This window comes from Corvus kubaryi, unplaced genomic scaffold (assembly GCF_017639235.1).
Source record: "Corvus kubaryi isolate FWS band 111438036 unplaced genomic scaffold, C.kubaryi_AGA036_p1.0 37395, whole genome shotgun sequence".
Classification (NCBI taxonomy): Eukaryota; Metazoa; Chordata; class Aves; order Passeriformes; family Corvidae; genus Corvus; species Corvus kubaryi.
The window spans coordinates 3282579-3306567 of NW_024581134.1; the positions used below are offsets into that span (position 1 = coordinate 3282579).

A 23989-nucleotide genomic window follows, 5' to 3' on the forward strand; every position below is an offset into this window, starting at 1 on the left:
TTTTTTTTTCTCTTTCTTTCCAGGAAGCACTTAATGTTCTCGTATTTCTGGCTCCCTTTGCCACTTGAGATTTGGCAAAGACACCAACCAAGAGTGGTTCTTAAATGTCAAACTGGACAAGATGTTTTGAAACCCCCTTAGACCGAGGCGGAAATGTCAATGTGTTGTAGCTAGTGACTTTCCATGTCTGTGATGGCTCCTGGCACATGTGGGCAGCAGCACCCAGCACAGGGGCTGCAGCCATCCTGGGAAGCAGCGCTGTGGCTGTGGAGTACAGACTGTTGTATCTTGGAAGTTGCCTTCAGGGTTCAAGAGGCTTGAAGGGCTGGGAGTCATGGAGAAAGAGCTCCCTGGTGTGAGCCCTGGGTGTGGATGAGTCTGGGCCCCCTTGATGGCCCATGTGCTCTCAAATGTTTGCCTTTTCTATGTTCGTCATGGCTGTGGAAAGAGCAGGAGAGCTGGATTGTAGGATGGCCAAAGGAGGAGATGCTGGTGAAAAGGGGATCTGAGAAGTTCTTCCCCGCTAGCAGAGGCGGAGGATGGCACCTGTCTCTCGTACCTGAGCGTGGGCAGGGCTTGCCTTGGGGTGCTGGATGAGTGCAATGTGCTCTGTGTCTGACCTCGCTGGGGCTCCAAGGGGTCAGAGAGGCTGCTTGTGCAGGTCTTGCAGGATGAGGGACCCTCCCTGTGGTGTCCTGTCAGGCACTAGGAGGGAAAAGAAGCAAAGACCAAACCAAGAAAGACTAGAAAGAGGAGCTGCCATCCTCCCTTTCATCTGAATACCAGCACCTTTGACCACTGCTGCATTCTGTCGAGGAGGGGGAGTGATGATTCCTGAGTTTTTGTGAGGTCCATTGCCTCTGAGCACTTCTCCCCCTGACCTTTGCTTGCCACTATCACCAGCGCTTGGATTTGGCAATTCCCCTTTCTCACACCCCACGCAACAAAGCCTTGATATTCCTCACCTGAAAATACAAAAATTCTCATTATGGCATTTCTCTGAGCCAGTCTGTTCAAAGGGGACTTCCAGGGGTGTGCAATGAGTTCTAAAAGCTTCTGAGCTTTCCCTATGGCTGTGCTTCCTTCTGCTTTCCTGGGCTTGCAGAGGGAAGGTGTCTGGGGTCAGGGTGCTAAAATGCCAGGCTGAAGCTGTGCATAGTTTTTGCAAGTGGCTGGGCTGAAACCTGTGCCTGAGCATTTCTGTGCTCTGCTGATGGCCCAGCCTGGGCCTGGGCAGAAGTGTTTGGATACAGGGCTTTATGTGTACTCAGGAGTTGCTTTCCAATGTAGCTCCCCTCTCTGCCAACGCCTTCCCCTTTGTGCTGTCTCCTGGTGCCCAGATGCAGACCCGCTGCTTTGTTGGCTCTGCTGGGCGTGTTTGCAGGTGTGTCACACTCGTGTATGCTGGTTCTGGGATCCTTGGGGCAGGCAGGAGATCCCTGCCTGTTGATAGTGGTCTACAGCATGTGCACACTCAGGGACTCCACTCCCAGCATGGAGCTCACCCCAGGGGCCAGAATCAGGCCCAGCTCTAGGAACACCCACACCCTGGAAAGGGAGAAGCGGTGGGAGGGTACAGAGGTGTTTTTATCGAGCTGCTGAGTGAGGAGAGCAAACATCCTGGCACACGGCGCAGCGCCGTGATGGCCCTCACAGCAAGAGGTGCCGGCTCACCTGTTACATACTTTTCAGTCTTGATAAGCATGTCCTGAACGTGTTGAACACTGTGAGAGTCAGCCCTGGCTCACCTCCCTGCTGCACCCTGGGCAAGCTTCCTGGGAGGGTTTCAGCTGCACAGGAGATCTCCTTACAGAGAGTCAAGGTGCAGAGTCGAGGTGGTCCGAAGTTAGGGAGCAAAGGCAGGAACACTGCTTGCTGGGGGTGATCTGCTGGTAATTGTCTGAGACTGTTCTAGTGTGCAGTTAAGAGCACCTGGGGGTACCCCTTGCTCAGTCCTGGGGTAACCTTGCCTCCTGTGCTCTGGGAGGGAGGCAGCGGGCTTGCTTTGGGGCTGGCTGCTTCTCCACTCTGTGCCCTCCCACAGCTGGAGCAAGTGTGGGTTGGTGGCTCCTTGGAAAACCCTTCCTAGGGCGGGACTGCGTTTGCTCTTTGGGAGTTAAAGCCAGAGCAGCCCTTGTGTCATTCAGTTTGCTGCAGCCAGCCTGGTTTGTGCTTCTTGTCATGTCAATGGGCTTTTCCTACCCCTCCAAGCAGCGTGACCACTCCAGCAAAACCAGGAAAGTCCCTTTGCATGGAGGGCCCCAGCTGAAATGGGGACATTTGAGGACTTTGGGCTGCATGCAGCGGGATGCATATGCCATTTCTGGCAGGGCAGTGACACCCACAAGTTGCCCTCCCAACACCCCCACCCTGCTGCTAGGGCTGGAGAAACCTCCTTTTGCCCTGTGTTTCCTGTCCAATCCCAGGCAGTGTGGGGTGTGCAGGGAATCTGTGCCCCCAGCAGGGTTTGCGATGACCTGGCTGGGGACAAGGGTTGTAGTGGTGCTTTCTGGGGGAAACAGCCCTTCTGTACCAAAGAGCATTTATGAAGAAGCTGTACCCACTTCTGACAGATGCTCCTCTGGGATACAAGAGTTTATGGCAGAATGAGCTCTTCCAGAGCAGCATGAGCTGTGTGGGGCAAGAGATGTGGACTGGGATGAAGCTCGCTCCCCTCTGCTGAGAGCTCCATAAAACCCTGGTACTGCTTTGGTGTCAGAATTCAGTTTTCTTGTAAAATAGGCGTTATCCATGCCTCGCTGCATCTGTGTTTTCCTCTGCCAGCAGGAAGGCAGGTGAGGCAGTGGGTGCCCCTTGGCATGGGGCAGCCAGGAGTTCTCATGATCTCCACACTAAGCAGCTGACCCTGCCCATTGTTGCAGCAACTCTGGATGTTGTGTGGCAGGAGAAGGGGCTTCACATGGAGTTTCTGTGTGCCACTCAGCAGTTTTTGTGTGTATTGCCTTTCTTTTTCCCAGTCCTTAAGTAAAAATGTATCTTTGGCAACTGGGTGTAGCAGGGGGATACCCAGGCAGTAGGGCTGGAGAGTGAAGGGCTGGAGAGTCAGGAAATGCTGAGCTGCAGCTGCCTCATCCCATAACCCCAACTCTGTATTTGTCTGCACTGAGAGTCCATGGGAGAGGGGCTGGCTCCCAAACAAAGCCCACAGAGCATTTCTGAGCAGTGTTGCTGCTCCCCCCATGTGATGTGGCTCCACAGCTGTGGCTCTGCTCTGCAGCGAGCGCTTGCTTCCACAGCTGAGCTGCTGTGCTCCCCTCCCCTGAATTAAAACCCAAGCAACGTCTAAACCACTGGGTTGTGGATAGGGTTTTCTAGGCAAGTCTTACAGCACAGATGAGGCTGGTCCTCTCTCACCTGTGACTGCAGGATGTGCCCAAGGGACAAAATCGAGGGTGCGAGGTGAGATCTGGCAGTGTGGGCTGTGGCAGTGCCAGCAGCTTTCCTGGAGCCGCAGCTGCACTTTCCTCATTCGGCCCTGGGTAGGGAGGCCTGGAGCCTCCACCCTCTGCATGTCAGCCCGACCTTTACACCCGGCTGAAGGTCGGGCTGGCGCAGCAGCAGGCGCCGGGGTGGCGGCTGCTCCTGCCCAGCTACCTGGCAGGAAGGTGCTGGTGTCTTCTGGAGGATTCCCCAGCTCTTCCTGCGTGTCTCTGCCGCTGGGATGTAGAAGCAAAAGGTGAATTCCTCCTCCCTGCTCCTCTGCCAAGGGCAGGTCTTTGTGTTTTGCCTCCCTTTCCCCATTCCTGCTGAGGAGGAGGTCTTTGCTGCCAGCAAAGCGGTAGCTGGGGACTCCCCCAATGGCTGTGGTCGTGTCTTGCTGCTCCAGCTGGTGGGCAGTGGTCTCCTGGAGGGGCTCTCACTCTCTCTGCGTGTTTTGAACTGCTCTGTAGATCAGCAGCTTGCCGCGTCCTTCCCAGCCATTCCCTCATGAAGCTGCAGCTCAGCAGCAGTGGAGGTCACAGCAGCCCTTGCCTGAGCTGCTGTGTGGGAAGTTGTGGTGGGGTTGGGAGCAGCTGGAACGCTGCCTGCTCCAGATGCCCTGCCTGCACTCCTGCAGAGTTCTGTAACCTCTTTAGCTTTGCCCTCCCTCGTGTGCAGGGACAGACAGGCTGTGGGCAAGATGCCTCCTGGACAGGCCTGGCTGGGGATCAGCCCGGGGGCAGCTGTGCCTGCACTGACCAGCCCTGTCCCCACAGAGTACAGCCGCTTCGAGTCCAAGATCCACGACCTGCGGGAGCAGATGATGAACAGCAGCATGAGCTCCGGCTCCGGCTCGCTGCGGACAAGCGAGAAGAGATCGCTCTATGTCCGGTAAGGCTCCGCAGCCCCACTTGTTCCTGGGCTCCCGGCAGGTGGGGGAATGGGCACATCCCCACGGCGTGGGGTGCAGGGGGGATGGTTACGGTTCAGCCTGGGCTGTGCAGTGCCTCTGAGGTCTTTGTGTCAGGGGCCGGGGAGGGAGTGAGTGCCGTGGATGCATCACAAAGCCTGGAGGGTGCAGCGGGGAGAGCAGTGCTTTTGCACTGGCTTGCCAAGGCTGGGTGCTCTGCACTCGAATGCCTCTCCTAAGGACTGCTCCAGTTTGGAAAGCAGTGGTCTCTACAGAGCCAGGATGGCTGCTGGCCAGGCCAATGCACTGAGGACCACTAGAAGTGGTGGGCATCCAGCCCTGCTTCTGCCCCAGGCAGCTTGTGGCAGCTTTCAGGGCGCTCTCCTCAAACCAGCTAACAGGCTTCTCCTTGTCTCCTCCTGCCATTCCTGTGGCAGGATCTGGCTGGATGGGAGATGAGCTCTTAGGAGGATTATTGCTCTGAGCCCTCAGTGCGCTTTTGGTCTGGAGCCAGGTGCAGGACAGGCAGGCAGGGGTTAAACAGCCATGAAGCTCAAACTGCTGCAAGTCCTGTGTGGACAAGACAGCCCCTGCCTGCCTCCTGCCACCTCCTGCCTGCCGCAGCACCAGTGGGATGAGAGCTAATGAGTAATTCTAACTTGGTAGTTAAAATAATCCTGTAAATCCTCACCCTGCACAGCCTGTTGCAGGTGAGGCTGGCAGGAGCAAGGGATGCTTCTCCTTCTTCCCTGTGAGAAGGATGGCAAGGGCCGAGGCTACATGAGTCAGCCTGCAAGTCCCACTGCATGGCTGCTTCATGCAGAGGGACTTCAGGTGTGGTGGATATGTTGCAAGCCCAGCATGGCAGGAGGGGAGAGCTGCAGCTCTGGGTGCCTGCAGTTCACACCTTCCCACAAGTCTCTGCAGGCAGCTTGCTTGATTTAGCATCTCTGGGCTTCCTGGGGGTGTGCAACAAGCTGGGCGCAGTGTTGAATAAACATCGTCTTTCTAGTCCTGCCCTCACTCCCCTGCTGTCCTGTGGACACCCTCATGTGTGGAGGAAGATTTAGGCTGGGCCCAGCTTGAGTTGAGCCTGTTCTCTGCCTAGAAAGGTGCTCATGTATTGAAGTATTCCTGTGAATCAGAGAGCTCCCTGTTGCCTCCATACTACTCTTAGCATTTCTTAATTCTTGGTGCATCCCCCCACGGGGCTTTGGAGGCCTCCACAGCACTGTGTCCCCTCACACATACCCAGGTGGAGCTGGTCTGTGCCTTGCTGAGACGGTGATCCCAGGGGAGAGCTTTTCCCCAGCGTGGCCCTTCACAACACTCTGCTTGACACACACCCTGAAAACGTGCTTGCAAGAACTGCCGGGTGCCCAGGCTGCCCCAGCCCTTCTGGGCAGGGTAGTTTCAAGCACAGTTTACCCGAAACCAGCTGAGCTGCTGTGCTGTGGACAGGACATCAATTACAGGACTTGCTACCCAACTGCTTGAGTCAGCCCTGTGTGGCTGCGTTGCGTCCCGTGTGCTGTTGAAGGGCTGGGGCCGGGCACCCAAGTGCCTCCTGGAGCCAATTTGGGGGTGCTGGAGCCGATTTGGGGGTGCTGGAGTTTGCAGCTGTGCAGCACAGGCAGAGGCAAGGCAGGTTCATGTCCTGCCTGTTGCCTGCCTGCACTGCCGCAGGGCAAAGTCTGCCAGCACTGGGGCCGTGCCGGGTGGGGATGGAGGTCAGGCAGGCACTGTGCCTGGACACCAGGAGGAAGCCATGGGAGGCCTTGGCAGTGCTTCCCTGCCCTCCAGCGAAACCATCTGCTCTCCTGGCTGTTAGTCTGGGGGCAGAGCGGAGCTGCCGTCTGGCCCCTGTGCACCTGGAGGAGCTCCCAGCCACGGTGGGTCCCACGTGCCAGCACAGCCAGGGGCTGGTGTCCTGGAGCATCGTGCCTTGGGGTAGCAAATGCCTCATGAGCTGGCTTTGCAGGTGTCCTGCCCGTGCACAGATCTTGCTGTGCCTGTCCCGGGATGCCGGTGGCTGCTGCGGGAGGAGCCGCGGGCCCAGCGCTGCTCTGCAGGGCAGGGTGCACGGAGTGGGCAGGGCTCCTCACAGCCTGCCTGGCTTTGGGAACCGGCCTGACCAGTTCCCCAGGGCCTTGGCCAGCGGCACTGACCTCACAGCGGCCTGTCAGCCGAATGCAGCCTTATCTTTTGGCCAGGAGCTGCCTGCAAGGCTTGATTACCTCCAGCCAAATCACCCATTGGTGCTCTGCTGCCGGCTCCAGCCACTCTGCCCTGCAGAGGGAATGAGCACAGGAGCTGCCCCAGCCCTGAGCAAACTGGGGAAGGAGAACGGATCTGGTGGCTGAATGTATCTGGATGCATAGGGCAGCCTGGGTCTTGTCCCAAAGAGCCCTCCCTGTGGGGCAGCCCTTCTTCCCATTCGAGACCCAGTCCCAAGTGCCCTGAAAGGTTTCACAGCCCAGCACTCCCCTGGCAGAAATGCCCTCCAAGCTCTGCTGCTCCACAGGGACCTGCCATATGGTCCCTCAGCCCTTCCACTTACAGTGTGCTTTTAGACCCTCTTCAGAGTCCCCACAGTGGAAGGGGGTAATGAGCAGAACAGGGGATGTCTCTCCTGCTTGAAGAAGGTTTATTAGGGCCAGGATTAAACCAGCAGCAATCCAGTTTGCAGTGCCTGGGCTCATGCTGGGCTGTGGGCCAGTGTCCCAGGAGCAAATACAGAGGTTGTGCTGCCAGTACTTTTAGTGGCTCTTCCCTTTCTTTGTCTTTTTGCAAGTTGCTGCGTCAAAGCAGACACAGTTTGTGATCTGACATTAGTAGAAGGAGTTGCAGGTGAAGCCACTGAGAGCAGCTTATGGTACAGGCTGCAGTGCTGTGTGTGATGTATGTGTGCAGGAAGAGTATTAGCACTCCTCTAGTAAAAAAAAAACAAAATCTTTTCTATATCTGGTTAGTTTAAATTTGAAGATAATTTTAAACCAAATAAACTGTTCTCAGGGGAGGTGTTTAGGAGTATGAAAAGGATCGGTCGTGGAAGCAGATATATATACTCTGAGATGCATTCCTAATTCACAGGCTCTGTGCTCAAAGCCTGGTGGTCTCTGCCTGTGCAACCACCCACCAGCAGTGGGGTCTGATATTCCCCATCCCATTCCTTGGCCCCACAGCCACAGAGGGATGGTGGGGAGCAGCCCTCCTGCAGGCTGCTGCTCTGGGCCTGGCTTGCTCACTAACCACAGACTCTTTCAGTGCATCTATGGCTCGTGTGCATCCTACAGCTGAGGTCAGCAGTGAGTTCTCTCAGCCCAGCACTGTTGTTCCTGCCTTGCACTCTTCAGGGCTTGTGCTGAGCCTGTCAGTCGAGGGATGTGCTGGGGCTGGCAGCACTGCTCACCTTGGCAGGGTTTGGGTTTAAATCCTGTAAGGTATGAAGGTCACAGTGCCCCAGAAGGTTGTCAGTGCTGCTGCCCTCACTGCCTGGCCATGCTCAGAGAAGGCATCGCTCTCTCTGCTCCTCCACAGAGCCCTCTTTGACTATGACCGGACCCGGGACAGTTGCTTGCCCAGCCAGGGACTCAGCTTCTCCTACGGGGATATCCTGCACGTCATCAATGCCTCCGATGATGAGTGGTGGCAAGCCAGGCTCGTCACACCCCACGGCGAGAGCGAGCAGATCGGGGTCATCCCCAGCAAGAAGAGGTGAGTGGCCATCAGCAGGAGCTGTCACACGCAGTGACCCCAGGATTTCCCCAAACTCTGTAAGCCCTGCAGCCCTCAGGGCTCTGCTCAGGCCGAGATCTCCTTGTGGTCCCAGTCCACCTGGCAGTGTGCAGGGCACCTTGGTTTTAAGCTGGGGCTGTGTGCTGGTCTCCCTAGGGAGGTGTTCTCCAAAGCTGGGTGAGAGTCCAGGTGAGGAGGGGAGTGGTCAGCCCCCTCTGTGGTCCCTGTGGGGATGGAGAGTTGGTGTTAGCCAGTCTGGGTCTCCATATGAGAGCAGAGTCACAGCAGTGAGTGTGGGCTGCTCCTCGTGTCCTCTGTCAATTTGCCCAGCTCTGCAGCTCACAGCCTCACTGTGAGGTGAATAATCATAGGGAGCAGAGGAGCTGGTTGCTGCTGCCTTCAGGTCTGCAAAGCCAGCCTCAAGTCTGTCCTCTATCCCTGTTGGGAAGGGTGGCTTGGCTCCTCTCCTGCTCCCGCAGACACTCGCCCTGGCCAGACCCTGGGCAGGCAGCTCCACACCTGTCCCTCCCTGGGAAGGAGCTGCCTTTTGCCAATGGGGCCACCACCCGAGGGTGCCTGGAGCTGCCTGAGGAGCCACATGGGCAGCATGGAGGGCACACGCATGGGACTAGCAACTCTTTCTCTCCTGATCAGGGTGGAAAAGAAGGAGAGAGCACGGTTGAAAACAGTGAAGTTCCACGCCAGGACTGGCATGATTGAGTCTAACAGGGTAAGTGCTGATCTGGGGCTCAGTGGGGCACCTGGAGCTGGTAACTAGTGAGGTCAGGATGAGCCCCAGCAGCAAAAGCTCCTCAATCCCAATGCAAAGAGCTATGTGACTGGACCTGCCCCAGGCCCACATCTGCTTGGCACAAAACCTCCGTGAATATGCAGTGATTGAGCAGAGGAGCCCAGGATGGTGTGAAAGTACTGGGGAAGGACCCATGTTTGGAGTGATAGGGTGGCAGAGCCCATGGCTAGGAGGTGCCTTCTGGCAGCTGCTGAAGGTAGCCACCCTCACACCTCAGGAGCAGTGCCTAACATGCCAACGAGCAAGGAAGAACAGCCTGGCTACCCCTGCAGAGCTGCTGACTGCCCCATCAGCTTCCCAGCATCCCTACCACATGTTTTTCTCCATGCTTAATTTTTTTCCTGCATTACAGTTCTCATGTAATCTCCATGATTTCATTTGAGGGTGACTGCCCTGACACAGCTCCTCATTGTCTCTTCATTTTAATTTTCCCCACATGCGTTAAACACCATTGTTTTTTCTGTCCTCCCTTCCATCTCCATGTTCTTCAGTCGATCAAAACGAAACGTAAAAAGAGTTTTCGCCTCTCTCGAAAGTTTCCATTTTACAAGAGCAAAGAGAACCTGGCCCAGGAGAGCAGCGGACAGGAACGTAAGTAGCAGCTGGCCAGAGAAGGCAAGCCTGCAACCCTCAGGTCGCCTGCCCTGAGGGGAGAGATCCAGCATATTTCCATAGCCAGGGATCCTGGCACCTGCCTGTATTCAGGTCTGTGCTCCACAGTCGTGCCAGCAGCTAGGGAGAAACTGGAGCTTGAAACGAAAGCAACAGCTGCAGGCTGGCACTCCCTTCCTTTCTCTCATGTTCAATGTCTTCATCTTTTCATCCAACTTTACACCCACCCAACTCCCTGCTCTGCCTCCCCCTGCTCTCCCCCCTTTGCTGCAGGCTCTGCTCCCTCCCTCTGCCTGCTTCCCTCCAAGCGAGGGGCAGAGCTCTTCTGCAGAGCTTCTCCTGTCCCTCTCAGGGCTCAGGGCCTGGGCAGGTCCCAGCTCCATCTTCCCTAGAAGTGACTTAGAGCTCTATGTTCCCACTGGAGAGCCCTTCCCAGCAGATTAAGCCCTGTGGACACGGGGGAGCCATGACCCTGCTGCCCACCCATGACTGAGGCACATCTTTGGTAGTTGGCTGCAGATGTTTGGGCTCCACAGCTCTTGCCACCCTGGGGGGTGGCAGAGGCAGGGCATTTGTCTTATTGCCCCAAATCCTGATGTGGGCAGCATTGGAGCTGCTCACCAAACCCAACCCCTGCTCCGAGTGGTGAACTGCATCCACTCCTCTGGCAAGCATCCAGGCTGGAAGTGCTCAAACCTCTGGAAAAGGGCAGTGGACAAGGCAGAGCTGTGTCTGTGTCCCAGTGCCAGCGCAGCAAACACATCCCCTCCCTCTGGGGCTGTCTTGGGTGTCATACAGAGGCAGGAGGTTGCTGCTGGGCTGCTCCAAGGGCTGCCTGCATTTCTCTGCTGCCCATGCCAGGCTGGTGCCAGCTTCCAGTGATTTTAGCAGATAGCACAAGCCTCTGGCCCATGCTGAAGGTTGTCTGTATGTCTGCCTGTCTCTAGTAGTGCCTGGGCACGGCTGGGCTCCAGTCTGATCCATGCTGAAGCTGGGGGCCCGCTTTTGGCTGGCCCTGCAGTGAGGTGACACAGCATGGGATGGGGCAGGCCACTCTCTTTCCCTGCCTGTGCCACAGACACACAGCCAGCTCCCTCCCTGTGCTCTGCCACTGTCCATCCCAGCTTGCAGTGGGGGGTCTCTGCCTGACATTTCCACAGCCTGTGCAAGCATTGTGGTGTGGGGCAGCTGACACACACAGGTGGGGAAAAATGTGTCCTCCTGCCACGTGTTACAGGACTGCGGGCTGTGCTTGGCCCCAGAGAGGCCAGGCTGTGCTGGGGAAGCACAGAGCCACTGTGCCACGCCAGTACACTCCACGAGGAGAAACGCTTCAGCCCCTGTGCCAGCAGCTCAGGGCTGCAACTGCTTGGTGCCAGCTGATGCTGCTGTGGCTGCCCTGCCCTCCCCAGACCCAGGGTGGCCCTTGGGTGCTCTGGCAGAGAGGGTGAGCTTGGGGGAGGAAAGGTCCAGCTGCAAAAGGCAACACGTTGGCAGCGGGCTGATGGTGTCAGCTCTGAAAACATTTAACCTCACTTGCAGTTGCAGCTCTGGGCCATTCTGCACTCCTGTCACTAATGCTGGTCTGGCTCTGTCTCCCCCATCCCTCTGACTCCCCTTTCCTTCGCTGTCTTCTCTCCCCCTCTCCCCCTTCTTGCTGTCTGTGAAATCAGGACTTCCCTGGGTTAAGTGACGATTATTATGGAGCAAAGAACTTGAGTAAGTTGAATTCCAATGCACATTGTTCCCTTTCTGTGGCTGGCGGTGCCTGGGGAAGAGCTGGGCTCTGGCCGGGGCAGCTGAGCTTCCCTGGGTGCGGGGCAGGAGGAGCCCCGGGTGCTGCTCTGCTGCCGGGGACCGGCGGAGGCGGCGGGGCTTGAGGTGCCTCTGCTGCATGTGGGACGGGATGGGGGAGCTTGTGTGGGGGTGTTGGCCATGCCTGAAGTGCCTGCTGCACCCAGGGTGAGCTGTACCTCTTCATCCTCTTCTTCCTGCTCCTATCTGGGTTGGTTGTTGCTTTAGCACTCGGAGCCACTGCCAGTGTGGGTGGGAAGTGGCCATGGTGGGCCTGCTCTGAATGGGGTGGGGGACAACATTTTGAGGCGTTCCCACCTTTCTCTGGGTTACCCCGTACCCAGAACTGCAGAATAATGACAGGAGCCCCATGGTCTTCTCAGCTGGGGCATGAGCTCTCTGCCAGGCTCCGCACCCCCTGACCAGTGCAGAGCCTGACTGGGGCAGGCAGCGGCCAGCGAGCCTCTACGGGGTGGTCGCAGCACTAGGATCAGCCTGAGCAAGCAAAGCCCCAAACTCTGTCCCATCCTGTCACTGTCTTGTCTCTGTGCGTCCCAGCCCCATCCCCAGAGGCAGGCTCCCCCATCCCTGTGCCGGCACAGCCGTGCCCTCCCCTGCCCGCTGTGTGCATGCTGCACCTGCTCCCCTGCCAGCGTTCTCCTCCCTGTGCACTCCACCTTCCCTCGGCCTGGGAAGCCCAGTGCCTTCACGTCTGCCAGGCAGGCCCTCCTGGCATCCTTGTCTTCTCCTGGAAGCATCCCCCTGCATGCCCCCGGGTTCCCAGCAAAGGGTGAAAGATGCCGCCCTTGCCCATGTGGCACAGACTCGTCCCAGTGGGTGCTGGGCTGCAGGTTTTTCGGGAGGCCAGTGCTGTCCTGCCCTTGGTCAGTAGTGCTGGGTGACAGCCAGGGTGCCCCCGTGCCTCCTGCCCATGCTCCTTCTGAAGGGGATCTCTCTGGTTGCTTTGCAGAGGGCGTGACATCAAACACCAGTGACAGCGAGAGCAGTTCCAGTAAGTGTGTGTCGTCCTGCTCTCCCACCCTGTGTGCGTGTCCCCGTGTGAGCGTGCATGTTCTGGCACTTCCATCTTGTCTTGTCCCAGTGGTGGTTCTGTTCGGAGGCTGGTCCTTCCTGCTGGTGACACTGAGATGCTGCGGCCAGCTCCCTCCTCGGAGCCAGGGAGAGCAGGGGCTGGGGAGCAGGAAGGAACCTGCCTGCTTCACTGCTCTCTCCTGGCTGCAGGGCTCTGCTCCAGGGCAGGGTAGTGGGTTCCCAGTCCATGATGATCCCCCATCCTCAGTGCCTGCTACAGGAAGCAATGGCCAGAGGCCAGGCCTGTAGCATAGATGGCTCCTGGAGCCCAAGCCTGTGCAAGAGCATGGGATCCAGCTGCAACAGATGCTCCCTTTGTCCCCAGAAAGTTCTCTAAATACCTGCAGGGAGGACACTACATCCCAATGGGCTGGGAGCCTGCAGCAGTAGGGGAGGGAAAGAGGAGGCTTGACCCAGAGCTGGGACACGAATAATTAAAGTGGCTCAAGGGTTCATAACTGCATGCCCGTCATGCTTCACATCCGTGGGTGGAGTGATGGGGACAGCCTGGAGTGTCCCCAGAGCTGTGGGAGGCTGAAGGGGCAGGAGCCAGCTCCTCACAGCTGCAGAGGGGCTGGAGAGCTGCTGCAAGTGCTCACCTACATCCCCCTGGCTCTGTTGCAGAAGGACAAGAGGACACCATCCTGTCGTACGAGCCAGTGACGCGGCAAGAAAGTAAGTCCTGAGCTGAACTGCCCCGTGCCCACTGCAGTGCGGCCACCTGTGTCCCCAGCACAGCCAGGGTGTCCGGTGCACCCTCCCCTCCTGCCACACCAGCACGGCACGGGGTGGATGCAGGTGGAGTCTCGTGTGTTGCGTGCAGCAGGGGAGCCAGGTGTGCACGGCTTTCCCTGGCCTCGACTGCCCCGTTTCAATCAACAGAAAAGATTTGTGTCATGGTCTGCAAGACCAAGGGAGAGATGCAGAGCTAAAACTGAGCTGGGCTTTAGTCCTCAGCTGAGGACAAGATTATCCCTTCCTGCCTCAGACCAGGTCCCTGCTGCAGAGCAACCCTCCCCCAGCCCTCAGCCTTTAACCCTGCTTGATGCTCAGTCCCTGCAGACCCTTTCGCAGGCTGAATAGTCCCAGCCTCGGTGGTCTGTCCTTGCCAGAAGCTGGATCTGACTCTTAGGCTCCCGTCACTCCCCCAGCTCCGTGGCATCCTCGCCCAGCTGTCCTGGTTGCCTGGCTCCTGCCCCAAGCAAGGGAGCAGCTTTGCTGATCCGCGACCCTGGAGACCTGCAGAACCTCCCCCGGGGCCACGCAGATGGTTTGGGTCAGATGGGAAGGACATGTTGACCGTGACCAGGAGGAGATAAACTCGCACGGAGGAGGCACCTTTGGGTGCCCATGTGAGCAAGAGCACCCACTGCCAGCAGGGAGAGGGCAGGTCAATGCCAAAAGTGGCAGTAGGGTCAGCTGCCCACAGCACATGTGGGGCCTCAGGTTGTGGCTCTTGTTCACAGTTCACTATGCGAGGCCAGTGATCATCCTGGGGCCGACAAAGGACCGAATTAACGACGACCTCATCTCTGAGTTCCCACACAAGTTTGGTTCCTGCGTGCCCCGTAAGTCCCGGCCGGCACTCGGTGCCCTTGCTGGAGGGAGGGGAGAGTGGTGGCTCTGCTCCTTGCAGGGTCCCGCCCGCAGCGTGGGGAGGGGGCCGGGAGCACAGGTGGGTTTCCTCCCTCCCGGTTTCTCATGCATCACTCTGGGTTCACTCTTGATGCCCGCTCTCCTCCAGACACCACCAGGCCTCGGCGCGAGAACGAGGTGGACGGACAGGACTACCACTTTGTCGTATCCCGGGAGCAGATGGAGAAGGACATCCAGGACAACAAGTTCATAGAGGCTGGGCAGTTCAATGACAATCTCTATGGGACCAGCATTCAGTCAGTGCGAGCGGTGGCAGAGAGGGTGAGTGTCAGGTGGCATTCCTGGGACCAGGATGCATCCAGCAGTTCCCCTCCTTTCCCTGTGTTGTTAATGAAGGGCTGTAACCACATTAAGCAAGTATGGCACAAGCCTCTCCTCCCTCCAGAGTCCTGCCAAGCCATGTGCCTGCTTTTCTCAGCTGTGTTACTCTACCTCAGCATGGTACCTCTGTCGTCCAAACTCCACCCGAAACCCTGGCACTGGTGGCCCAGCTTTGTGCTTGGGAGCTCACAGGAGAAAGATACCAGGGTACCCTCAAAGCAGCAGCGTTCCTCTGGAGGAGTCCTGGAGCTACCCAGGGCTTGTAAATAGTTTCACATGTCCAGACAAAGGTTCAGTCCCTTTGCATTGCTGCTGTCCTGCCCTGAGCAGGCAGGAATGTGAGGCCACTGGGAGCTGGCTTGTGTCTCAGGACTGGGGTTTCATTTCTGTGGCTCCTCCCTTTTTAGGAACATCTGTATGAGCAAGCTGCTTCCCACACAGAGTAGACTGTGTGGGTAGGTCTGATCCTGATTGTCTCCTTTCCAGGGGAAGCACTGCATCCTGGATGTGTCTGGCAATGCTATCAAGAGGTTGCGACAAGCACAACTTTATCCCATTGCCATTTTCATCAAACCAAAATCCATTGAAGCCCTCATGTAAGTGCAGCACCGTGTTCTGTGCCTCTCCAGCTGCTTGTCCTGCTGCTCCTGGCCCTGGGTAGTGCAGGCTGGAAAGGATGTGAGAGCTGAGCTTGCAACTCTGCTCAGCAGCAGAGAATGTTATCTGTGAGGAGATTCAACAGCTTGAGACCTACCCTGAGATCAGAAGAAATTCTGCTGGCACCAAGGGGCCTCAGAAAACCCCTTCTCAAGTCAGAAGGGGCCAAATTGTTTATTTCTATGTTTTATAAAGATGAGAAAACTTAGGCAAGCAGGGAGACTTCTGCAGTGGTCTCACAAATTTAGGGAATTGTCTGAATTTGAATTCACTTCCATGCTATGGTGAAGGGAGGTGGGGTAGGTGGCAATGGGAAGAACTGGTGGAAGTTGAGATGGAAGTGCCAAGGCAGCCCAGAGCCTGTGGGGAAGGGCCCTGCCTTTGAGAGCTGGGTCCTGCACAGCTTCCATTCCTGTGAGCAGAGGATTCCCAGGCACCCTGGCTCTGTGGGCTATTTTTGCTTCTGTTCATTGCTAAGAAAAAGAGCTAAAAAGTTTCTCCCTTTTGTGTGTGGCAGGGAGATGAACCGGAGACAGACGTATGAACAGGCCAACAAGGTCTTTGACAAAGCCATGAAACTTGAGCAAGAGTTTGGAGAATATTTTACAGGTGAGTGTCCTGAGCAGGCTTGTATCTGATTTACTTCGTTTTTCCATCTGGCAGCTGTGACCTCTCTACCAGCACTGTCCTACTGCAGGGTCATGGGAAAACATCCAGCTTCATCAAAGCAAAAAACAAATGGCACTTTGCCAGGAGGGCTCTGCAAGGGGACTGCTCCAAGATCAGTGGATAGGAGTAAACCAGTCGTAGAGGAGGAGACAAGTTGTCAGGCAGGATTTTCTGAGTTTGTGCAAGCTTACTGCCAATTTCAACAATAATAAAAAGTCTAAAAATCCCCGGCCAGGGGAAGCACAGGGTTTCAGGGTGCCACAAGTCTACAGGAAGTAAACTCCCTGCATGGGAGAAAAGGGGAGCATTTTCAAAAAGAGAAATTTCTAAAGAGGAAAGATAAAAAATTAGTGACCTAAATGGTGGAGACAGTCCTGAGTTAATTACAAAACATCTACCAAAAAAGACTGGAAGTTTGGCTTGCTTCCTAAGTAGTCTTTGCTGAAGAGCCAGTCAGGGGTTGCTGACACTTTGTGCCTGCTGAGATGAGCTGCTCATGACACAGGCATCCTTGTGCATTAAGGAACTAATGTTTGTAACATGATTAATTCTGGAAAACCACAGGCAGGTGAAGAGGCAGAGAAACTGGTCTTCCATCTTTTCTCCAGTGTTTCTTCTTAAGCTGAGGAGTGATAATGTTGCCAAACTGTATTACCCACCTAACAGCTACTGGGAAAAACCCCAAGCAGGATGTTTTCTAAAAATTTATTTCAGCTGGGCAAATATTTGGGTACAAACAGGGTGAGCTTTCCCCAGACTTCCAGCTGGGCAGCAGTTCCAGAGCTGCTGCCTGTTCTTCCAGGAAGACCTGCCTCAGTTTTGCAGGCCCTCAACATGCCACTGTGCACTTGGAGAGCGAGTTTGATGTTGACCTGGGAAAGGAATGCTGTTGGCTGAAATATGTTGAAAGAACTGGGTAGTGGGCAGAGAGATGGTCACTGTCACAGGTTCTGTGCCAGCAGTTTAGGATGAGGGAACAGAGATGCTGGAGGATGGTCTTGGCTGGGTTACAGAGGCAGGCTGGATTACCAGAAATCTTCGGCCCTTCCTGTGATGTAAGAAGCACAGTGAAATGCCTCGTGCTGTGTCTGTGCTAAGCAGCAGGACTGGGCAGGAGTTGCTGCTGGGAGAGTGGCCGCACGCTGGCCTTTCCCAGCCTGACAGCGCTGCGTTCCCACCCCACAGCACAGGAAGCAGCAAACATGAGGAGCCCTCAGCAGATGGCCAGAAGGAAAACCAGAGGGAAGGGACAAAGCTGGCACTCCAGGGCAGGTGCTTGGTGCGCTCCACTGAGCTGCCCCAGCCCTGCCTTCCCTCGCTCCAGTTCAGCGCCGCCATGGTGGTGCCAGGCCCGGCCACAGCCCCAGCGCAGTGCCTGACACAGTTTGCAAAGCTGATTAGCAGCCTGGTGTGGAGAGCCCAGCCGGCCCTGCACACAGCCAGGAGCTCTGCCAGCCGGGATCAGTGCCGGCTAATCCCTGCCGAGGTGCTGCTTTAACCCTCTGTGTCGCTGGGCCCGCTGCAGCGCCCCTGGCACCGCCTGGGTCAGGCCCTGCTGGCTGCGGCCTCCAGCCCTTTGGGGCAGCAGGAGCTCATGGCAGTGCTGCCTGGTGCTCAGGGTCTTGCTTGTTCTCTCTTCTTCCAGCCATCGTACAAGGAGACTCTCTTGAAGAAATTTACAGCAAAATCAAACAGATCATTGAGGATCAGTCCGGGCACTACATCTGGGTCCCGTCCCCAGAGAAACTCTGAAGATGTCTCCCACCTGCTTCCCTGTGAGCAGAAGATCTCCGAAGTCCCACCCATCCAAGCCCTCTGCCCCGAGGGGGAGGGATATGAAAACTATTCCTGCTCCCTTTTTTAGATCGTCGCAAAATTGAGTTTTCTAGTCCTGTTTCTTTTGTTGGGATGAACTCATATCATTCATCACGTGACTGTTCCCACCATTCCTGCATGGACCTTCCCACTGCTCCATTAGAGACAGATGAGAACCCATTCAAGGTCGTTTTTTTATTATTATTATTATTATTATTATATTATTATTATTAACTAAACAAAGAATCAAGATGGGAGGAGGCAGCTAAGGACTAATGTAAGAAAAACAAGTGAAACAATGGACTCTGAACACTTGAGCTGGTATCAGAGCTCCAGGGGCATTTTTCCAAGTGTGACTGTCTAGCAGCTCTGAACAGTGCGACAGGTGGGCAGCAGAAAGCATTTTATTTATCTGTATATGTAATTTATATATAATATAGAGAGAGATATTATATATATATTATATATATATATATGTATGTGGACTAGGAAATCTGAGGGACCTCTCTGAAAAGGTATTGTATTATTGCAAGGTTCTCTCAGTTCCTCTGTCCCAATCACTCGGCGTAGGGAGTCCACTTGGGCAGGAAGAGCTCAAAACGGTACCAGGTGCTTTGGAAACTTCTCCCGTCCAGGCCAGTTCCCTGCAGCCACCCTGGGTCTGAGACAGGGCAGAGACTGGTACTGCCCCTGCAGGAGGGACCAGAGCAAGGAGCAGCAGCTGGCCTGAGAGAGGCTGGGAGACAGAGACTGAGCAGGAGGCTGCGAGCAAGAGAATGGATGATACTACATATTAAATTGCACATTGTTTTACACACCACCTTATGTGTTTGCATGAGAGGTTTCCTTTTGGTTCTATTTTTTTAAGCTGATTTTAAACCAAACCCATATTGTGTTGTTGTGTTGGCTTTTTTAATTATTGTTATTATTATTATTATTATTATTATTCCATTTTTCTCTTGTTAATGATGAACTGAATGGGTATAAAAACCAGTTTTTTAACTTATTTTTTAAGCTGGCTCTATTGTAAATAGAATCTAGATCTGTGGTGTTTAGTTAAGAAATACTTTACTGGCCACATGGAACAAATGTACTCACTGTCCTGTGTTGCTGTGAAAAACCTGGGATGTTGGACTGGCCCTGCACCTGTGGGTGCAGGTGGAATGACCCATTCTGGCTTGTGGCAGCACACTGGCATTCCCTTCTGCATTGGCCACTGGCAGGAAAAGCCCCCAGCTGTGCCTTGGATGAACACTCACGTTTTCCAGATCAGTAACAGAATTGAAAAACTTCCTCTCTTCCCTGCTCCGTGCCGAATTCCCGGCTCTGCTGTGTGTGGGTGCCAGGGCTGGCTCTCCCAGGGGCAGGGCCGTCCCTCAGCACAGCAGGACCTCGCCTGTCGCTCCAGGAGCCACAGCTTGGCAGGGGACAGCATGGCCACCTTGCCTGGCTCTGTCTCTGACATCTCTGTGTGAATCCTGTCGCTGAAGCTCTGCTGCCTCTCTCAAGGCCACCCCAGAGCCCTGAAGTGGTGCCCCAGCTCACAGGCTGAGGGGCAGGGGCTGCAGAGCTGCCCCATGCACTGGCCACTGGCATTTTTCAAGGGAGGCAACTGTTGGCACTGAGACACTTGTCCCTAAGCTGAGACATGTCTGTCTTTGAGGACACTTTGGCTTCTGTGCTTGACTGGGGCTCCAGTGTGGGAACAGACCCTTGTGTGGAGCTGGGGGACACTCATGTGGCCTTTGAGGAGTGTGTGCTGGGTACCCAGAGTTCAGGTACGAGTGCTCCCACCTTACAAAGAGCTGGTGAACGCTGTTCCTCAGACAGTGCCACACAGCCACAGCACAGGAGGGCACTATCCAAGCACAAGCAGGTAAGTCTTCTCCTCCCCCTGTTTGGCAGGGACGAGCTGTGGTCCCCTCTCCCCAGGGTGATGGTTCTCAGTGCATCAGTCAGTGCCCAGCACACAGGCCACGGCTGTCAGGGTGAGCCAGAGCTGCTGTAAGACTGTCCGTGTGTTGCCTGGGGAGAAGCCTCCTTTGCCTGTCCTGCATCCCAAGGAGCCCTGCAGGGACTGAGCAGCTTCTGGGGCCAGGACAGAGCGCTGCAGCCCTGAGCACGGTGGAGGGCAGAAGGATTCTGCTCTCGGTGGGACCGACCCTAAAGGAGCACACAGAACTTTGGCAATGGATTCCTGTCGGGCATCCAGCCCCCTGCCCCGCTGGTCCTGCTCCAGCTGCTATAAATGTCGGTCCCTGAAGAAGTGGAGTAAGTGAAACAAAAGTCCTTAAGGTGCTAGTCACACATTCCTATCTTTTTTTGTCTTTTTTTTTTTTTTTTCTTTTTTCTGTTTTTTCCTAATAGCCTGTCTCCCTTTATCAAGTCACGTGGAGAAAAAGATGATGTACTCCATGGCATAGCTGACAGTATCGAATCGATCATGACAACAGTAGTTGGTTAACAGTGTTTCTTCCAAGGAGACATATATTTTTAATAAACAGAGAGTTGCAAAGAACTCTTGTCTTTGAGACCTTCTTGTAGAGTCCTTCATTGTGTACCAGATCTGGTTTTTTTGGTGCTGATCTTGGCAACTCTTGATGTGGTCTCTCTATGGCAAATTGAAGTGTTGACAGTGGTTTGGGGGAAAAAAATTGCCTTTTTTGGTATAAAAGGTGGTGCCTGAGAGCTTGCCTAGTGGAAAAAGGAAATCTAAAAAAAATTTTGAAAATAAAAGAGAAAATAAAAGAAAGGAAGTGGGCTTATTTAGAGCTGTAACTCAACCACTGAAAAGTGCTTTTGGTTGGGTTGTTTTAACCCAGGTTAAGTCTGGCCTGATGCCACGACGCCATAAATGTATTTTGGATCATGACTTGAATTGTGGGGAGGTTGCTTTACAAATAATAGGGTTTGTGTGCTGCTACGTAATTGTTCTTGTATTGGACATAAAGACAGCAAAGAAAATACATAGTCCAGCTAATATAGAGCTTCTTTTTATGGTTTTAACATGCAGTTTAAATATCAGAGAGAAGTTGTAAAGACAACTAGTATAATTTTTACTACTCCTGAAAAGGAGTGTTCCCTGGAAGAAAATGTGGTTAAAGGAGTGTCACAGTACTTCTGTGCCTGAATCTGCTTTGTCATTTAGCTGAGCTGACAGAAAGGTTTTTAAATACTAAAGTTCTTTTTACTTTCAAACTGCACAGAAAAGAAGCAAATTGAGACTTCAGGGGAACAAGGATGTTGTACCAACTGAGCATGGACATACAGTTTGCTGACTGCTCAGTTTGTGAAGCTCGCTGGACAAATTAAAAACCATTTAGGAACTCCTTTAACTGATCAGATCAACAGCCTGTTGGTGGTAGTGGTTGTCCACAAAACACCAGAAGATTAAGCAGTTGCTAAGCAGATCTGATGCTAGAATTACCACTCAAAAATCAAACTGCTTGCATAATGACAGATTTGGAGTGATGAAGGAGCACAGAAACAGTCACCAAAATGTGTCCTGAGCTCGTGTGGCATCGGATCTGCTGGGGCAGGGAAACATTCAGGTTCCAGGGAGGAGAGGAACACGGGGTTAAGTTCTCAAATAAACCCTGTCACACCTGTAAGGCAGAACAACCTCTGGAAGAGAAACCAGCATGTGAAGAGAAAGATGGTGGCATGAAGAAGGAACTTGCTCTGTTAAAGCTGTAACAGCCCATTTTCCTGGCTAAGGACAAGTTGCTCTGCCAAGCAGGACATTAGCAAAGTCCTGGCCCAAATAAGAGCGGAGCATTGTCCTGATAATGGTCCTGTCTAACTGTGAAATGTAGGTGCTGGTTCTTTCCTCTGCTGAGATGTCCTGCTACAGCTACCTGCAACAGGAATGAAACTAATCTGCCCTAAGACGCTTCTAGAAAATCAGGCTGTAAGCTGCTTGTGCTACAGAGAAACATGTCTGTGCTTCTGTCTGCAGCTCTGGGTAATTAACTGTCTTAGCAAAGCAGAGGAGCACAGAATCTGTGAGGCTACTGGAAGAGGGGCTTTAAAGAAATGCAATTATAATTTCGTCCAAAATTTTCTCCCCGTTGATGGAGCTGTCTTAGATACGCCCATTGTTGCTAATGATGCTTGGCAGCACAGTTTTCCAGAACTGCTGTTCTCTGCCTTCCTCAGGCTGTCACAGCAGGATTCATGGCACTGAAGCATCTACTGTGAAGCAGGTAAAGTCATCACCAGGTCAAAAGTGTCTCTTCAAGAATCCTTGGGTACACCTTGACCTTCAGTGTTTATTTATATCCCCTGCCTCCAAAATGAGGGTCATTTGTTTACTTTTAGGGTTTTTAACCCTAAGGAAAAACATTACACATTGTTTGGGTCAGTCAGTGCAGCATCTCTGAATGGTACAAGCACATGGGTGCACTTATGGGACTTGCAATACCTGATTGGGGCCACACTTGACTCAGCACAGGGGTGGCTGTGGTATTTCCTCCCTAGTTCCAGTGCACTACTTGACAAAAGCTTCTGCCCAAGCCTCTAATGAGCTTCAGCCCTCTTCCAATTACCTGGATTTCTGATTACTGTGGCCACTTCTAAGTGTTAGTGGCCAGGCCAGCCCCTCTTTCCTTCCTGCCTCTCCCAGATGCTCAATGCAGCCACAACAGTGGGAGCAAAGCTCTTCCCACACTGTCTGGTGGGAGAGGCACCCTCATTGGAAAGCTGCTGGAGATGCCCTGCTCCTGCTGCAGGTGCCTCTGGGTGAGAGGGGGTAGAAGGGGCTCCGGGGCTCAGCAGCTGAGCTGGTATCTTCTCTGCCCTGCCCCATTCCGGGACTCTTCTCAGCAAGGATATTTTTCCCAGGGCAGGCTCCCTGCAGCCACAATCCCATCAATCCCAGATGGTTGGTTTAGAATCGCCCTCTCCCTGGACCCATTCTCCACACTGCAATTCCCTTCTGCCTCTGCTCTGTTGCTCCTCCCCAAACGGTCAAGAAGTTATCAGATTAGGGGGTAAAAAAAGGGCATAAAGCACAGGCTGGAGAAAGGGGGCAAATTCGTGACTTCCTGCCCTAGAGGATCCGTTCACGTTCTCAGAAGCAGGGAGGACTCTGCAGTACAGAACCAGTGTCCAGCACACCCTGGAGCATCCACAGTGATGTGTAAATAGGAAACTACTGCTGCAATACCACCCTCTGGAGCCATCTGTGCTCACAGGGATGAGCACACAAGATCTCTGAGCTGAAAAAAAACAGGGATCAATGAAAAGGTAAGACTGGGGGAGGAATGCACAGCACTATTTTTTTTTTTTTTTACAGGAGCTGCTGCTGGTTTAAAAAGATTTATAAACCACAGACACCCTCGATGGGCTACTGAACTGTAAAGCAGCATTTAGCCTAGTAAAATAACCTGCCTGCATCTGCACCAGCAAACACCTGCAAAGGTCTGACTGCACACAAACTACCTACTGGGAATGGCCACTGGAAATGCAGTTAATTATAGTCTGATTCAACTAGGAGAGGAATTCTTGCTCTACTTAAACCCTTTGGTAAATACTAAGCCTGGAATAAAATGTACTGTGTAAAAATGTGCAGGAAGAGATGAGTACTATAAGCAGAGTCTGTAACTTATCTGATCTGGGCTCTTCAGTGCTGTCTGTAGCATAAAAGAAATCAAAATTAGTATCTCCAAGGAAAAAATTCAAACCATTCTAGCTGTAGGCAAACCCACATTCAGTGCTTGCAGCCTTCTATGGCTGTATGTAATTATCTCCTTGCATTTGCTGGGCAAACGTGACCTTTCTCATCAGGTGCAGTGTGACACCTTTACCTGTTTATGTGTGTGTGCAAGTCAGAACTGAGCAGTAATTAAAGCCAGCCCTGCAGGCTCCAAGGAGATGCTGCAGGCAGGATGGATACCTTTGAGTTTGTGGCTTCATTCACAGTCCCCCACTGCTGTGATGCAGCATGGATCTCCAAAACTGTGACTCCAGATGAATTTTCTGTGGCGTTTGAGACCTGGATTTTTAGGGATTCAAAGGTACTTCTTAGTGAAACATGCAGCACATTGTGCATTAGAGATCTGAAAGCAGTGTCTCACAGAGAGTCCAGCTACATCTGGTGAACTGATTTAAGTTCACCATTAAATAGAGAATTTACACTAAACAGAGCCATCCTCCTGTTAAGGAACTCCCCTGTGTCACCCTTCAGATGCCCCTCCCGGGGTCACACGTGCAGCACCCCAGACTGTCACTGCTGGGACCAAAGCCCCTTTGCAGTGGCAACTCCAGTGACCCAGGGGGGTCCTCGTTTGGCTCTCTGCACACCCCACACTCACACAGACAGGATTCCTCACTGGCTCAGTCCCAGGCCAAGTCCCAAACACGTGGTCAGGCTGACTTGCTGAGCACCTGCCTGGCCCAGGGTTCAGTGAGCTGGAAGGGAGGAGTGCAGCCCTCACAGCACCACCAGTGACAGCTGCAGCTTCTTCCCTGAG

At 54.0% G+C, this 23989-nt stretch overlaps 1 protein-coding gene across 13 annotated transcripts in view; it reads left to right on the top strand.

The window, feature by feature from the left end:
* DLG3 (discs large MAGUK scaffold protein 3) overlaps positions 1–20034 on the top strand; it is a 76960-nt gene extending 56926 nt beyond the window's left edge. For 5 of the 13 annotated variants that reach the window (XM_042040155.1, XM_042040158.1, XM_042040160.1 and 2 more), the window contains 11 exons: positions 4218–4332; positions 7892–8068; positions 8744–8819; positions 9392–9491; positions 12277–12318; positions 13023–13073; positions 13865–13966; positions 14143–14315; positions 14862–14971; positions 15550–15641; positions 17347–20034. In XM_042040155.1, the coding sequence (XP_041896089.1) occupies positions 4218–4332; positions 7892–8068; positions 8744–8819; positions 9392–9491; positions 12277–12318; positions 13023–13073; positions 13865–13966; positions 14143–14315; positions 14862–14971; positions 15550–15641; positions 17347–17453 (1145 nt within the window). In that variant the 3' untranslated portion in view covers positions 17454–20034. The other 8 variants (XM_042040159.1, XM_042040163.1, XM_042040165.1 and 5 more) reach the window with 5 other exon arrangements.
* The last annotated feature ends 3955 nt before the right edge of the window (positions 20035–23989 follow it).